Below are 16,439 nucleotides of genomic sequence, written 5' to 3' on the forward strand. Positions count from 1 at the left end.
GCAACAGTTAGTTATGCACCTTAGACTCTTAAAGAATGACCTGTGGCACTGAGAGGTTAAATCCAGTCTATCAAAAGCTGGACTTGCAACTGGCTATTATTTATTCTAAGCTTCTATCTACTGCCTCTCAACTAAAAAATAATTTCACCTAAAACAACTGAGAATACTTCATTATCTAGATATGAGAAATTCACCCTTAAACTATAACTTTTTTTTTCTTTCTAGGAACTAGGGGGATAGGGACTGGACTGATTTTCTTGGTGGGTTACTCCCAGGTAAAGAAACTCATTCTTTCACTGCAGGCTGGCACCTTCTCTGCCACTTAGTGACTTAGAGGATTTTCTAGAGAATTGAGAGGTCATGTGATTTGTTCAGGGTCACAGAGCTGATTTGTGTCAGAGCGTGAATTCATATCTTTCTGGTTTTGATGTCAACTCTTTATACATTATGCCATATTGCTTTTCTTAAGTGAAATCCAGGAAAATGCTGACCTGATGTAAGCCACCTAAGCTCCTCTCATTTTTTTCCTCTCCTACTACTTAGAGGATTACCAAGATAAATTTTTCCCACTAAGAGGGAAAATAGAGTCAGTAACTTAAATAGGAAAGTGTGCCTTTGGCCTGAACTGCTTTCATTCATAATAAATAGAGTTGTGGTCTCCAGTGAGAGGAGGGCACAAGGCCCAAGTTAATCTGGTAGAAAGGTACAAGAATTTTCAGTCAATAGTACCAACTAAGGTTATTCTTCACTAAGGTGGACCAGAGCCTAGGAGGATGCTTGAAAGAACTCTGAACCCACCTGCCCCTTGCCTGTGGACTTCCATTTCCTCTGAGTTTAACTTCTCTTCTGTGCCATTCTCATCTTCCAAGAAAACCACAGGAAAAAAAATCGAGTCAATTTAGGAAATCTCTCTTTATGACTAATAGGCAACACTGAAATTAATTGTGACCAATGTAGCATAACTTCATTTACAAGGCCTGGAAATAAAGCAAGGGGGAAGAATTCTAGCTGAGGAATCAAAGGAAAAGAAAATATCAGCATAAATAGTTTGATTTGACCCAAACCTTTCTCTAATAGTGTGCTAGATGAAATGTTTAGCTGCCATAAACAAAATCCCTTCCTTGGTCTGGGAAGCATCTCTCTCTCAACACAGCAGATAGATTTCAGTTTAGCATTGCAATTTTCCTTGGCTTATATAACTTGTACTATATGGGTAAGCCATGGTTGACTGGGTTTTTGCGTGCCCTTTATCTCCCTGTTTTACACATTTCTAAAAGAGAAAAGGTCTGTTTTCCCTTAACTTTTGTGTGACAGTCTTAAAATATTCAGGCTATGAAATATTTCATACTGAGTAGATCACGTTAGTAAGGATTTTAGAATGCACAGATCTACAAGTTCTGAATAGCTGGTTCACTGCAATGGGGATGCTTTAGTAGGAGAGTAAGGGAGAGTAACTGCATTTTTTTCTTTCTGTTTAAAATGCATAATAAATGTTTATGGAGCCACGTGTGTGGGGAAAAAAAAAACCCAAGAAGGCCTATTAAAAAGTAAATTAAGGCAGGATTCTACAATTGGGGAGGGGCCTTCAATGCTATTTTAAAAAAATGTAAAATCATGCCCTTCAGAGTAAAATTGCCTCAGGACACAAGAACAAAATATAAAACATTTAGTTAAAATATAGCCACAGCAGTTGCCAGCATATATTAAGATATCAACTACAAACCTTAATTTCAAAAGAGTTGCTAAAAATGCTGTGCCCCAAAGATTGGCTGGTTAAGAGCAAACTGGAGCTGGCAAAAATCCTCCCTCCCCAGTCAATCTCTTCCTAAAAGCAGCCTCCTCCTCCCTCGAAAATGTCTTAGTTTGCCCTGAGTAGAATTTTGGAACCGTCAACAACAGGGCCCTGCTGGTCGTAATAGTCATGGTGTGCTTGGGGGCAGGGAGGTGGGAGGAGATGCACTCCCTCCAGATACCGTGGTCCAAAGCAGTTTGACTTCTGGGTGCTATGCCAAGGTACTGTTTAGTCGTCTGCTACTGCTGACAGCTCTTCATTTCATCAGCAAGTGGATGAAGTGATCCTATCTCATTAAGGAGAACAGAACAAGGGGATTTGAAAGAATACTGGGATTGGGAGGTATAAAGAGAATATTTTATAAGTGTAAAAGGGGGTTGGGATCTGTTGAAAAGATGCAATTTTAGCTCAGGATGATGTATGGTAGGTTTGTCTCCTATAAAAGGAAAAGTTTACTCAGGGAAGGAAAAAAATGTCAAAAAGGCTGCAAAGCATAGATATCAACCAATCAGTCTCTCACAATCAATCAATCTACAAGCATTTACTGACTGCCGGAAATGTACCAATCATTATATTAGATGTTATGGGGATGGGGAATATAAAGTGTCTTGCAAGAAGAAAGCCTGAAATACTATCATCTAGCCATCCATCTATCTATCTATCCATTTATCATATATCTATCAGCTATTTATTTAGGCATCTATCTATCTATCTATCTATCTATCTATCTATCATCTATCTATGTATACACATATACACACATACATGCACACACACACACACATATATATACATATATATATACATATATATATATATATACACATAGACACACATTAGCTAACTGATTTGGTCAAACTCTTCTTTTTTTCTGACATGGTAGGAACATTAGGCATAGATTTAAAAGGCTCAGAAAAGCTGGTTTCAGATCTTTACTCTTCCACTTGTAAGCTGAATGACATTAAGCAGATTGTTTGACCTCTCTGGGCCTCAGTTCTTACATGTGTAAAATAAAGGGTATGTGTGTGTGTGTGTGTGTGTGTGTGTGTGTTTTGTTTGTTTGTTTGTTTGTTTTGGTACAGCTGGGGTTCTTAATAATTTTTGTGTTATGGACCCTTTTGTCAGTCTGGTGAAACCTATGGACTGTTTCTCAGAATAATACTTTTAAAGGCATAAAATAAAATTCGGAGGTCTAAAACAGGAAACCACCCAAACTGAAATTGTTATCAATGTGTTTTTAAAAACAAGTTCACAGAAACCAGGATAAGAATTTTGGTGGTAGAGGATCTAAAAGGTCCCTTTCAGGGCTGGCCTTCTTGCTTAAACTCTTTTTAGCTGTCGTCAGCTAATCTCTCACGCTTCTCTCTTGGCCCCTCCTGCTAAACCTGCTTTGACGGTCAGAAAGGGAGGAAAAGGCTTGTTGATGCTCCTTTTCTATTTCACAGTAAATTGAGAGCAACAGTTCAGAAGAGGACCCCTCCCCCACTCCGTTCCCAGGACAAAACCGGGTCTGAATATCCCCAGCAATCTGCAACCTTCTGCACCCAAGGCCAGGTGACAGCCCTATTCCCAACTCATAATAACCCTGTGATCTGCAGTACAGCCCACAGCATCTGAAGTCGCCAGGCTGGTTACTGCACCTGCCTGCTGAGTGGTGACAGAATGCTTTTATATGATGGGAGAAAGACAGTCCAGGAGAGAGAAAACAATTAAGTGTCAGATTAATGAGGAATGTCAGGAATTGGTTCCAGCAGCTCTAAATGAGTAGAAAGGAAAATTCATCTCCAGACCCCAAGAAAAGCTTGATGATAATGCAAATGGGGCTGATTGCTTCCTACTGATTCACTTCCTATTGATTCTCCATTTTGGGGGAGTTGGGGGATTTTTTTTTAGCCCTCTCCTAAAGTGGATGTTTTAAGAGTCAACAGTTTTGTTTGCAAACGAGATTCCCTGATGCATGACTTTCCTGCTGAAGAAAAACAAAACAAAAAACCCCCAAAATCCTCTCTGGAGGCAAGCTGCAAGAAAGTCTCAGCATATTTATCATGCAGTAAATGCACTCTCTGAGAATGCTGTATTTGTGATTTAACAAGCATGCCCTCAAATCAAAAGACTCAGGCTTTTTACTTAGCTTCCACCAAGGCAGTGTTTCTGGGAATCCAGCAGGTGGAACTCGTGCAGAAGCATTTCCTGGCTGAGAGAAGCCAAATCCATTCTTGGCCAATTAGATTAGCATTCATTTAACGCACTTTAAAAAAGACATTTTGGCTTGTTTATAATTTTTCATATGCTATTAAATGTCTTAAATAGGTGGTTTCTTAGTAAGTTGGTGGGCTTCTGCAGGCGGTAGGGGAAGGGAAGGGGGAAGGGAAATCACATTACATGGTTACCCATAAGTATTCTATAAGCACAAGCCTTCCTTTTATCTGCTTTGTCAGTCTAGTTATCTTCACAGGAAGCACACTCACAACAAAAAGTTAAATACAGTGAGCAGGCAAATTCATGGATTTTATAGGGATTGCAAAGGCTTACAATACACCTAAACAAATATGCAGAATTGTTGAGCCAGAGCCTATTCTATTTGTTTTGGGTTCTTTAAAAAAAATCTACTGTAGGATAGAAAAGGGCTTTCATTAATACACCTTTATAATCACATATTTATTTTATATAGTAAATTTGCAGGGTATTGTGTTGGCTATTACCCTGAAACATTCTTTTCTCCCATTTTAATAAAAAGCAACTTCAAATTCACAGAATATATTCCAAAGGTTTTTAGCAGTTCTTGCTTCCACCCCAAATATTGATTAATTTTCTTCATTAAAGTCTTACTCTAGTGAGATGGGGGCAAAGGTGACCTTTGCTTCTGGAAGACTATGCCAATGGAACATAAGCTCTGAAAGGTCTTACTAAGCTAGGAATTCTCTGAGTACCCTGCTCAGTTGGGTCAGAGGATCAGACGAGTTAAGCACCCAGATTGGTGAGCACCAATCTTCTTTTGCAGGGGTTGGTGAGGTGGCACAGAAACCTCATTTACATGTAGACTGATGCATAAAAACATGGGTCCTTAAAGTAATGAAAGATGTTTTCATTCATTGATTCATTCAAGTGATGTTTATTAAACTCTTAGCATGTGTAAGGAAACAGGCAAACAGAGTTAAGTGACTTGCTCAGGGTCACTCGGCTAGTAATTATCTGAATTCTAGTCTTTCTGATTCAGATCCCGTGCTTTATCCACTTCACCACCCAGCTGCCCCCCTACACACACATATATACATATATGTAAAAGAAAGAAATGCCCAATTGATTAGACCATGTTGCAAACAAAGTCAGTTCTTGATCCTGTGGTGTCATTTTCACAAGGAGAAAAAAATATTCCATTATTGTAGACTATAACTGTGATCTCTTTCAGCTATTGCTAATAAGGAATTGGAAAATAATAAGAACAATAAGAAGAGCAGCAATAATAATTAAATCCAAAAGTTATTATGATCTTTTAAATTTTGTTAAGATCTTCACACATATTAACTTAAAGAAATTGCAATTGATCAATATAGATCCACCCCTAGTACTGGAATAAATAAACTTATGTAAGGGATAGTATGGTATAGAGGAAAGAGCATGGGACTCTGGGTCAGGAAGACTTTATTTCAAATTCTGAGTTTAAGTCTCCATTTCCTGTTCCATAAAACAGGGATAAAAATATTTTCACTATTTACCTCTCAGGGCTAATTGTGAGACAAGCACATTGTAATATGCTGTATAAATATATTACTGTTGATATACTATCGCCATTAACTCTCTTATGTGAAAGACAGAAGGGAAAAAATAAACAAAACAAAAAATTTAAGAATTTAAAACTTAAACAATTAAGTTAAAAATTAAAACAAAAAATTCAAGTACTAGAGAGCTTAACATTACTTTAAAAAGTCTTTCTTTGCTTATTTTGCTTTAATTAACTGTCCTCCCAACATCAAACTTGGGCAACTCCCAGTTGACATACATTAAATGTAAATTTAAGAATTGCTCCTGGAGGGGTGTGGTAATATCTATAAGATGACTTTTACATTGGATTTAGTAGAGCTGGTTGGCCACAAAATATAGTAGGACTGCTCTCCTTCCCCCTGGTGAGAGCCATAAAATCTAGAGTCAGCCAACAATGTGGGTAAATAGTTGTAAACAAATACATTATTGTAGACCTCAACTCCAAACTCATTTAGAATCATAGAGCTACAAGATACCTGAGAGATCATCTAATCCCTTGCTTATTTACAGGTAAGATGTCTAAGGCCCAGTGAGAATGAAGGTGTTCTCAAAATGTATACACTTAAGGAATGAAAAAATTGCAGAGAGAACCCAGGTCTGAAAGCTCCTAATCCATGACATTTTTCTATTATATAATTCTACCTCTCCTCTGAGACATGCCATAGTATGAACTAATGCAAAGTCGAGTGAACAGGAGTGAACCAGGAAAAGAATAAATATGATAGAAATGAACAGTTTGAAGACTTGCATAATTTGATGAAGAATGAATTGAATGGAACCAGGATAACAATTTGTATACTAACAAGAACACTATTAAAAACAATAAACTTTGAAAATTGTAAGAATTTTGATCAATGCAATAACTATATATGATTTCAGAGGACCCATGATAAGCATGCTGTTTACTTCTTGACAAAGGTCATGTATTCACCGTACAAAATGAGACATAATTTTGGACATGGACCAGTGAGCAAATTTGTTTTGTTTATACCTACAGGATACTTGGACTTTCTTTTTCTTTTCTTTTTTTCCAATGAAGTGGAGTGTGTGAGGGAGATAAATACATTTCTGTTTATTCTTAAAAATAAATTTTAATAAATTTTTTAAAATGCCATTTCTTCTAGGGCCAAATGAAATCATATTTCCGGGGCACCTAGGTAGAGTAGTGGATAAAGCACCAGCCCTGGATTCAGGAGGATGTGGGTACACATCTGGCCTCAGACACTTGACACTTACTAGCTGTGTGACCCTGGGCAAGTCACTTAACCCTCATTACCCCCCCCAATCATATTCCCTCCATAGTTCTTTTGGAGTAAGCTTCTTTAGTATGACTTTTATTAAAGTCAGTACAACAACCATGCTATTTCCCTTGAATGACCATGCTGCCCATCAGTTTGGATAACTCAGGTCAGGTTAACTTCTTTCTCTAAAATCATAAGTACTACTTCCCAAATTATACTTAAACATCCCCTTTTACTCAGTATCTTTCTTTTCTTTTCTTTTCTATTTTTTTTTGTGGGTCAATGGGGGTTAAGTGACTTGCCCAGAGTCACACAGCTAGTAAGTGTCAAGTGTCTGAGGTCGGATTTGAACTCAGGTACTCCTGAATCCAGAGCCGGTGCTTTATCCTCCAGGGCCGCTGCTTTATCCTCAGTCAGTATCTATAGAAAAAGCCTCATGTAAGGTTCAACTTAAACTCTAAAAGACATGGTTTATACTCTCTCATTTATGTTAAACAGCAATCCCTAAAACAAATGAGATCCTGTTCTTGCCTTGCCTACCTCTATTCACTTCTGATAGAGACCATAAACTTGTTAGAAAAATAGTCATCCCTTTTCTCCAAGATGGCACCAAAGGTGTAGAAGGAAGCGGTTGTTCCCCCAAAGACTTCCATCCAAGGCCTTGAAGGCTAAGAACGCAGTATTGAAGGGTGTCCATAGCCACAAAAAGAAGAAGACCCGAACATCCCCCACCTTCCAGTGACCCAAGACTCTAAGGCTTCGAAGGTAGCCCAAATACCCTTGGAAAAGTGCCCTGAGGAGAAACAAGCTTGACCACTATGCCATCATTAAGTTTCCCTTGACCACTGAGTCTTCTATGAAGAAGACAGAGGACAACAACACCCTTGTCTTCATTGTGGATATCAAGGCCAACAAGCATCAGATCAAGCAAGCCATAAAGAAGCTTTATGACATCGATGTGGCCAAGGTCAACACACTGATCTAGCCTGATGGAGAGAAGAAGGCCTATGTCCGACTGGCTCCAGACTATGATGCTTTGGATGTTGCCAACAAAATTGGGATCATCTAAACTGTGTCCAGCATCCTACTCCACTAAAAGATAGTAATCATCTTCTCATTTTGACTAAACTTGTATGGAGAGCAGCCAGGTGGCACAGTGGATAGAGTACTGGGCCTGGAGTCAGGAAGACTCATTTTTTCCTTAGTTCAAATTTGGCCTCAGAAACTAGCTGTGTGGCCTTGGAAAAGTCAATTAACTTTGTTTGCCTCAGTTTCCTTATCTCTAAAAAGAGTTGGAGAAGGAAATGGCAAACCCTTCCAGTATTTTTGTCAAGGAAAACCCAAAAATGGGGTTACAAAGAGTTGGACATGACTGAAATGATTGAACAACAAACTTGTATGAGGCTCAATTTTGCTGTTTCAGAATCAATTAATCTTGCCCTATGGGCTTACCACCATGCTGTTTCCTGTTTGGAGGGGATAATCAATAATTTGAGGGAACAATGTGGAAATTTATTTTGATTTGGGGACCCTACCTTTAGGCTGAGATTAGAAAGCTTTAGGCCCTCAGGGTCTTTCCCCCTCCTCCTCAGCTTCAGCTGAGCGGAAAAAGCCCTGCGGGCTATACAAGACGCCAGGTCAGACAGCTGGGGGTGGGGGAAGCCCCCAGCTCCCTCCGACCTGAGTGGAGCTATCTGAAGGATCCCGGATGGCCTGTGCTGAGGCATGAGGCTTGAGAGCACACCCCCTCCCCCACCAGCTGCAGCTCTGGCTGGCGGATTAACTTGGTCTGTGGGGGTGAAGGAAGCCCCGAGATTTGAGTGGAGAGAAGAAAAGGTATATATAGATCTGGGAGTGAGACAGGAGGGGGGAGATGGACTAGATAAAAAAAGGAGCAAGGACGGACTAGATAGAGGAGAGGGGCTGACTAGGAGAGAATGAACTAGAAGTGACTAGAGGGGAGCGTGGACAAGGATGGAGGAGAGTTCAGTTCGGAAAAGGAGAGACAGGGCTGACAAAGTTACAGGCCTTAATACAAACCAGGGAAAGTATAACGTGCCCTGAGGCCGGAGGCGGCTAAGGCCCCTATTGTATTGCGGCAGGTGGGAAAGAGATGCAGTGGAAAGAGACCACAGGAAAGCAGTCAGGTTGTACATTTTATTTCCCTGTATTCCTAATTTTAAATAGTATCTCATAAATAAACTCTGTTTTGATTATTTAGTTAAGAGGCTTCTTAATCTTTAGTCTATCAGTTTGGGAGCAGTGTGGTAGAACTTTATAAACGGCCCACATTAAATTAAGGAAGTCAGATAGCCAAATAGTCAACAGTCCCAGGATTAGTCCTCCAGTCAGATTAGCCCCCCAAATTAGCCCTAGTCAGTAAAAATATTTCACATTTTAATGGCAACCATGAAGGGACTTACGGCCCAATTATAATTTTTCTAAATTTATCATTTTCATATAATCATAATTTTTCATAAATCCAATTATATATAATTTTCCAGGTTAGTTATAGTTATTAATAATTAATCTTTCTACAATATTTAACAACAAACTCTACTCTTCTCACTAATGAAATAGAGATAGTATTAGGGACCCAAACTATCCCTAATAGTTGAATTATTATTATTATTATTTTTTTTTAGGGAGCTCCCAGTGAGTTACTTCTTCTACCAATGCAGCTCTCTCTCTCTCTCTCTCTCTCTCTCTCTCTCTCTCAGCTATTTATAATCTTACAAAATGTTCAAGACGTGAGAGTTTAAATGACTTGTCACATAGCCAGTATGTGTCAGGGGTGGGACTTGAACCAATTGGTCTTCATGGTTTTGAGACCCACTTTATGGCAGTCATGGAATTATGAATAGGATCATAGAAAAACCCAGGAGAAGGATAGTAGAGGAAGATCCCAGGCTAGGTATTTGAGTGCCATCTTCAAGGCTGGACACTGTACTTACCTCAGGTATGCCCCATGCCTATATGATACTTTACATAAAATAAACACACACATATGATTGAGACTGGAATTTTCTTGATTAAAATGTGTTTTATAAAAAATATCCCTTGATATACTCCATTTAGTGCTGTAAGTCACTACCACCTTACTTCCTAAATCATGATTAATACATGTTTTCTCCTATCTGGAAATATATAGCATTAATAATCATAATAATGATAGTCAGAATCTATGTAGCATTTAAATTTTCCAGTACCCTTGACATATGTTTTCTATACCCCAATGGACTCAACCCAACCAGACTCATAGCCCCCAAACACATCCCCTTTTTGGTCTGTGCAGAGCTATGTTGTAGGGGCTATGTTGGATTATGGAGCAATTTTACAATCTGTGTTGAGGTTGGTAAGAAGAGAATTATTTCCCTTGATCCCTTTAAAAAAAGAACTATCAGTCTACTTGTCCACCTAGGGAAGGGGGAAATGAATTCATTACTTATTACATTATACATGTCCGATAAAACAGAACTTTTGAACCAAGAATCCAAGAAGAAAAAACAAAAAGAATTAGTAGAGGGAAATCCATTCCTTACCTATAATTTCAATCTCTTTTAAATGTTGTATGTGTCAAGTATAGAGCCAAGCACCCAGTGGAGGCTCAATAAATATTTGTTGAGGGGTTAGTCTACATAGCATGTAAGTAATGGTGTGTGTGTGTGGGGGGGAGTCTTGGAATATGAGGAAATTTTCCATGGCCTGTTGATTTAAAAATAGTACAAAATGATGCACCAGAGAGCTATTTTCAATATCACACATCCCCCTTAATAGATAACATATGCTTTGAACATATGGCATGTTAATACAAATACTTTACCCTGATAAACTAACTTTTTAATCCATGGATTTCCCACCATTTTACAAACACTATTAATTATCACAACATTCCTAGGAGATTTTATAGCACCTACTTTGTCCTCTACCAGATACATTACACTATCAATAAATATTAAGAAATGACAATAATGAAGGATTTACTAATGGTCTTTACTTGAAAAACTAAGGAAAAAGACAAAAAGAGATAAAGTAATTTCAATAGATTCCTCATTGACTCTTTGGTGTTACTGAGGTTAGGTGTTAGCAAATACTCACATCTATGAATAGTCTATTATTCTATGTTCATTTCATTCATATTTTATTCAAATTGAATTGGTAATTAACAACATACTAAATATTATATAATGATACACAAAGGATCTGTGACTTTGCCAGCTTGGGAATTCTTAGTATTTGGAAATTCCCTAACCAACAAAATTTGCAAGACATCTATGACTTAGTTGGTAAATCCTCGGGAGTTGCTTGAGGCACAAAGAGGTTAAATGATTTGTTTAGAGTCACATAAATAGAAAATGTCAGAGATAGGATTTGAATTTGGATCTCCCTCCAAGTGTACCATTCTATTCCAAGGGGCAGCCAGGTGGCTCAGTGGATAGAACACTGGCCCTGAAGTTGGGAGCACCTGAGTTCAAATCTCACCTCAGACACTTATTAACTGTGTGACCCTGGGCAAGTCACAACTCCAATTGCCTTAAAAACATCTGGTGCCATCTACAGTTGTACTGATATATATATCTTGCCACTGGACTCAGATGGCTCTAGAGAGAGTGAGGTTGGTGACCTTGCACAGTCCTCCCTCACTTAAATCCAATTCACTGGAAATTATGACATCACCCCAATATCATGGTCCTCTTTGAGAATGAAGGACAAACAATAACAACAACCATTCCATTCACTATACTATGTTGTCTCTGTTGTAATGATGGCTGGAAAATTATGGTCCACATGGGGTTGCTGTGATGGTATTAATTGGAATTCCTTTGCTTAAAAAAAAACCTTATTATCCAATTAATGATAGTCCTTGGATTGAACTTGCTTTTGAAAACTGCATTTTCATATATTGCCATTTATATTTTTAGATAAATGGTACCAGAATGCCTTCACATTTATTTAAAACAACCATACGCTCTACTTGGTGCAGATGTTAGACCCAGAACTGGCAAGAAGAAACACTTCTTTTTGCTGAGGAATTGAAAGGATAAAAATATTCTACATAAATGAAAGTATCTTTCTATGCATAAATTTGAGTTGGGTTTGTTATATTTATCATCAAATAATATTTATTTGAGTATTTACAACATGACCCACACTATAGTAGGAACAAATTAAGATATGCAGAAGACAAAATAATTTTTTTTTGGTGGGGGGGGGAAGATGGGAGGACAGTTATAAAAGGGAGAACTGTGGATTATTTCATATTTCTATCTTATAAATTAAGTAGAAAATAAAGATTATTGTCTAGCAAAAGAAATAACTTTCACCTAACAAATTCACTCAGTGTTTTGAACAAATAAGGGAACTACAGCTGAATAATCTTATTAATTACCTAGGTAACTGCCTTAATTACCCATAAACTGACTTATCATCATTCTTTATGTTAAGCTCCTATGAATTCTGAGTTCTACTGTGGTCCAACCCTAAGTAAGTCAAAAATGCTCTTTTTCCTCACAGCCCTAAATGGTTTAGCCTGGAATAAATCTGTACATGGAGTTGTAGGGGTCTAGTTGGAAGTCATCTCTATGTTTCCACATTTTGCTTCAAAATATATTTTTTTTCAATATTGATCAATGCTGACCAATGCTTAGCATGGATACTCACAGCCAAATAGATGAGATTGGGTGGCTCTAAAATATTTTTCCATGAGTCCTGATGAGTATGAGCAAAGGTTTTCTATATCTATATCTATATCTATATCTATATCTATATCTATATCTATATCTATATCTATATCTATATCTATATCTATATCTATATCTATATCTATATCTATATCTATATCTATATCTATATCTATATCTATATCTATATATCTATTATCTATATCTATATATCTAGGCCAACAAGAATTTTTTTAGGTAAACAAATAACATTTTAGTCATTTAAGTATGTTCTCTGACTACACTTCCCAGAAGGCTCTACATAAACCCAAAATATAGAACATTACCCAAAAAGACTGATTAGGCAAAAGCTTCTGCTGCTTGGGGGTTTAAAAGGTGCTATTGGGGTGTCATGTAGGGTGGTGAAATGTTAGCTGTTTCAGCATGGTGGTAGAGATGGCCATACTGAGAAGTCAATACTCTCTAGACCCTCATGCTGAGATAGAAAGGAAAGTGATAAAGTGAGGAGTTTTAGACTTTAATCATTAATATGAGTTCCATGAATGATTATACTATGTCCTGCTGTGTTGGGGAGACATAAGGATTATTTGAGGAGTAACTCTCACTCTGAAAGTTTGAAAAAGTAGTAGCCATTTGGTGTTAGTGGAGAGAATATTTATTGCTGGATTCAATTGCATTTTATTTGCCTTGCCATTCTTTTATTAATGCTTTTTACTCTGAATTCATTTCTTATCTGGCATGGTATGATGTAGAAATGTATTGGTGGGGGTTGGGATTTGAATAGATATCTAACACAATGCCATGGACCTGGTTGTAACTAAAAAGGGTACCCCATTAAGGGACCTCAACACTATACTCATACATGATTATAGAGTACAACCTCTATGGCATATGACAACAGCAAAAATCATAGTACTTAACATTTTTTAATAGCACTAGCTTTATATATCACTTCTCCCAGGGGATATTTAAAAGGCACTTTAAGGTTCTATGATACAACTTGCTGAGGTTGCATCCATAGTAAATGGCAGAGCCAGAGTTTGGATCTCTAGTTCTTCTTACTCCCAAGCCACTTACTCCTTCTAGAACACACACGCTCTCTCCCCTAAATAAAAGTAATGTAGCTGGTTTTAGCAAAGCATTAACTGCTTTTATATTTGAAAGCATATCAGAAGAGACTTCAACCTGCTTCTCCCTTTATTTCACAGTAAAATAATTTTGATAGTGAAGAAACAAAAGAAACTTAGAAAGAGCAGGCCTGTGAGGATTCATAGAGTGGAGTTTGACACAGAAGTCTGAGTTCATTATAACAAGATTCCATCTGTAGAGCTTCTAAGAGTTGCTCTGAGGTTATCCTTTCTAGATAGAATTGTATCTATGAAAGTGGCAAGGATAATATCTTTTTATTTTCATTCACTAAGGACAACAATGAGTAGCCCTACTCAGAGCTTCATTATAGTTCTTGTCAGCTCCAAACTTATTGCTACTTTGAGAGAAATACAAAATGATTTTGAATCCTGAGTAGTGTGTTAGTTATCTCTTCTAGCTTTGTGTCATTGACAAATTTGATAATTATAGTGTACAACTGATAAAATGTTAACTATTATAGGGTCAGGCATGGACCTCTGGGTCATGCCAATGAAGGCCTGCTCCTAAGATGATATTATAGTGTTAATGACTATGGGTTTGGTCAGTTAACCAAATAAATTCACTTAATTGTACTATTGTCTAGCCAATGCATTTCCATCTTTGCTCCAAGTATAGCATAAGAATTTTTTGTCAAAATCTTTGTTAAAATCCAGGTAAAATTATATCTCTAACATTCCTCTGATCTAATCATCTAATAGCCCTGTCAAAAAAGGAATCCAGATTAGTTTGGCTTGACCTATTCTTGGGGAAGCCAGCTTGATTTTGTGAATGACACTTCCTCAATGTTCACTAACCATCCAATTAATAATAGGTTCCAGAATTTTTTGAGGAATAAAGTTCAGGCTTACTGCCCTGCAGTTTGCAGACTCTGTTCTCTTTCTTTTTTGGAAAACTGGGACACTTGCACCTCTCCAAACTGTAGCACCTATTTCCTTCTCCAGAGTCTTTCAAATATAATTCACAGTAGTTCAGCAATCATACTTGCTAGTTCTTTTTGTAACTTAAGAGGTAGTTCATTTAGATCTGACTAGAAATAATTAAGGGCAGCTGATCGCCATCTTACTAAGTCTCCACTTTTATTGGGTATCAACTACTATTAATCATTTTTGTTTTAATCTTTATAGTGCAAAGATCATTCCTCTTGGTGGAGAAAACACAAGTAAAAGAATTGAGCCCTTCTGCTTTCTCTCAGCATCCCATTCACCCTGAGAGGTAGTATTTATTGTTCTCTCTTTCCCCCCAAATAACTCAAAGCCCTTTTTGCTATTGTTCTTAGCCTTTCTCACCAGCCTCAGTTCATTCTGGGCTTTGTCTTTCTTAACACCGTTCTCACAGGATTGTACCATACTTTTGTATTCATCCATTTCCCCAGGCCTTGACTATTCTACAATGAGGATATAACTCTCTGCTTACTATCCTCCTAATGGGTGGAACTAGGATCTGAGAGTTATCTGCTTATCCATCAATCAACCTAAAATGAACCTGGCATGGTCCTGGGAGCTGAGTATAGCAACACAAGGAATGAAATCATTTCTCTATTCACGAGGGTCTTATATTTGGCCATCTTTGGAAAAGAGGCTTCTACCTGTACCTGCTCTGAGTTCTCATCCCTTACAGCTTGAAATTTATCTCTACTTGTTACTCTTCTATTTGTTGTGAAAATTAATCTTTGTCTGCCTAAGAGAAAACTACCCCCTTCCCAACCCTCCACCTTTTGTTTTCTCATCTGTATCCTCCCAAACCTGCCTTTCCCTTGTTCCATTTGGCTCTGCTCACTCCTTCATCTGTGCCCTATGGAATCCTCATTCCATAATTTTAAAACTTCCCTTAATTCTTAACCTCTTGTGCTGTTTCTATCCCTTGGCACTCACAGACAAGACTTCCTTCAGATTAATACTTCAATTCTTGGTCTATTGTCATGCCTGGTTGCAGTTTCTGTCATTAACACTGGTGCTGGAGAGGGAGTTAGTAAATTTTTTTTTGCTTCCCATTGCCTTTGACAAATTCTTTCTTTGCTGCCTTTACTCAACAACCTCTCCCACTTTGAGGTCCACCCTTCTATTCGAATTTAAGTTCAAGATCCTGCTGGGTGTTAAATGCCAGTGACCAGGTAATTTTCCTTCCTTTCTCAAGTAATTTGATGCCTGACTCACAATCTTCCTCTCTATTCTAACTTCTGATCTTAGTTACTTCAAACGTCATAATCTCCCAGTTCCTCAATCTCTTCAACTCCCATGACCTATACTTAGAAGTGTTCTACTTCCTTAGTCAAAACTCTGAAATGTTTTTATTTGATCATAAACTTCTACCTTTAGATAAAACTCTTTCTATGAATTACTCCTCCTATATTTATTCTTCATCCTCATCAAGACTCAGATCTTTACACTCCTCAATAATTTATCAGGCTATTACCCCATTCTTACTTCATTTTCCTTCCTTCTAAAGTTAAAGACAACACTTAACCAATTAAATCATATGATGTCCTCTATTCTTGAATTCCTTACTCCTGCATCCTACTGCATCTTATACCTTGTCAAATCTGTGTTATTCCTATCACCTTTCTCCTCTACAACTCAATACTGCTACTCAACACAGATGGAAGAGTCTCATACATGAGTGAGTACACTCTAAATTTTTAATCTCATCTGGGTTCTTACTATAGCAAAATGATCTTTTCCACTTTTTCCTATTGAGTCTCTATACCATTTCCTATAGTCACTGTATCAAATATCTTTTCTTCTCACACAGGATTTCCTAGTGCCAAAAAATCACAGGTCTAATCTTTATCCCCTGTCCTATGCAGTAGCTAGCATG

The 16,439-nt window shown here is 37.7% G+C and overlaps 1 protein-coding gene across 3 annotated transcripts in view; it reads right to left on the minus strand.

The window, feature by feature from the left end:
• The window catches only part of MACROD2 (mono-ADP ribosylhydrolase 2), a 2,303,223-nt gene that overhangs the window by 141,705 nt on the left and 2,145,079 nt on the right, over positions 1-16,439 (minus strand). The window contains exon 11 of one of the 3 annotated variants that reach the window (XM_043982731.1): positions 799-861. The exons of the other annotated variants lie outside the window; for them this stretch is intronic. Within the exon in view, the coding sequence (XP_043838666.1) occupies positions 799-861 (63 nt within the window). The remainder of the gene's footprint in view (positions 1-798; positions 862-16,439) is intronic. 3 annotated transcript variants of the gene reach the window in all.

Source organism: Dromiciops gliroides, chromosome 2 (genome assembly GCF_019393635.1).
Source record: "Dromiciops gliroides isolate mDroGli1 chromosome 2, mDroGli1.pri, whole genome shotgun sequence".
Lineage (NCBI taxonomy): Eukaryota > Metazoa > Chordata > Mammalia > Microbiotheria > Microbiotheriidae > Dromiciops > Dromiciops gliroides.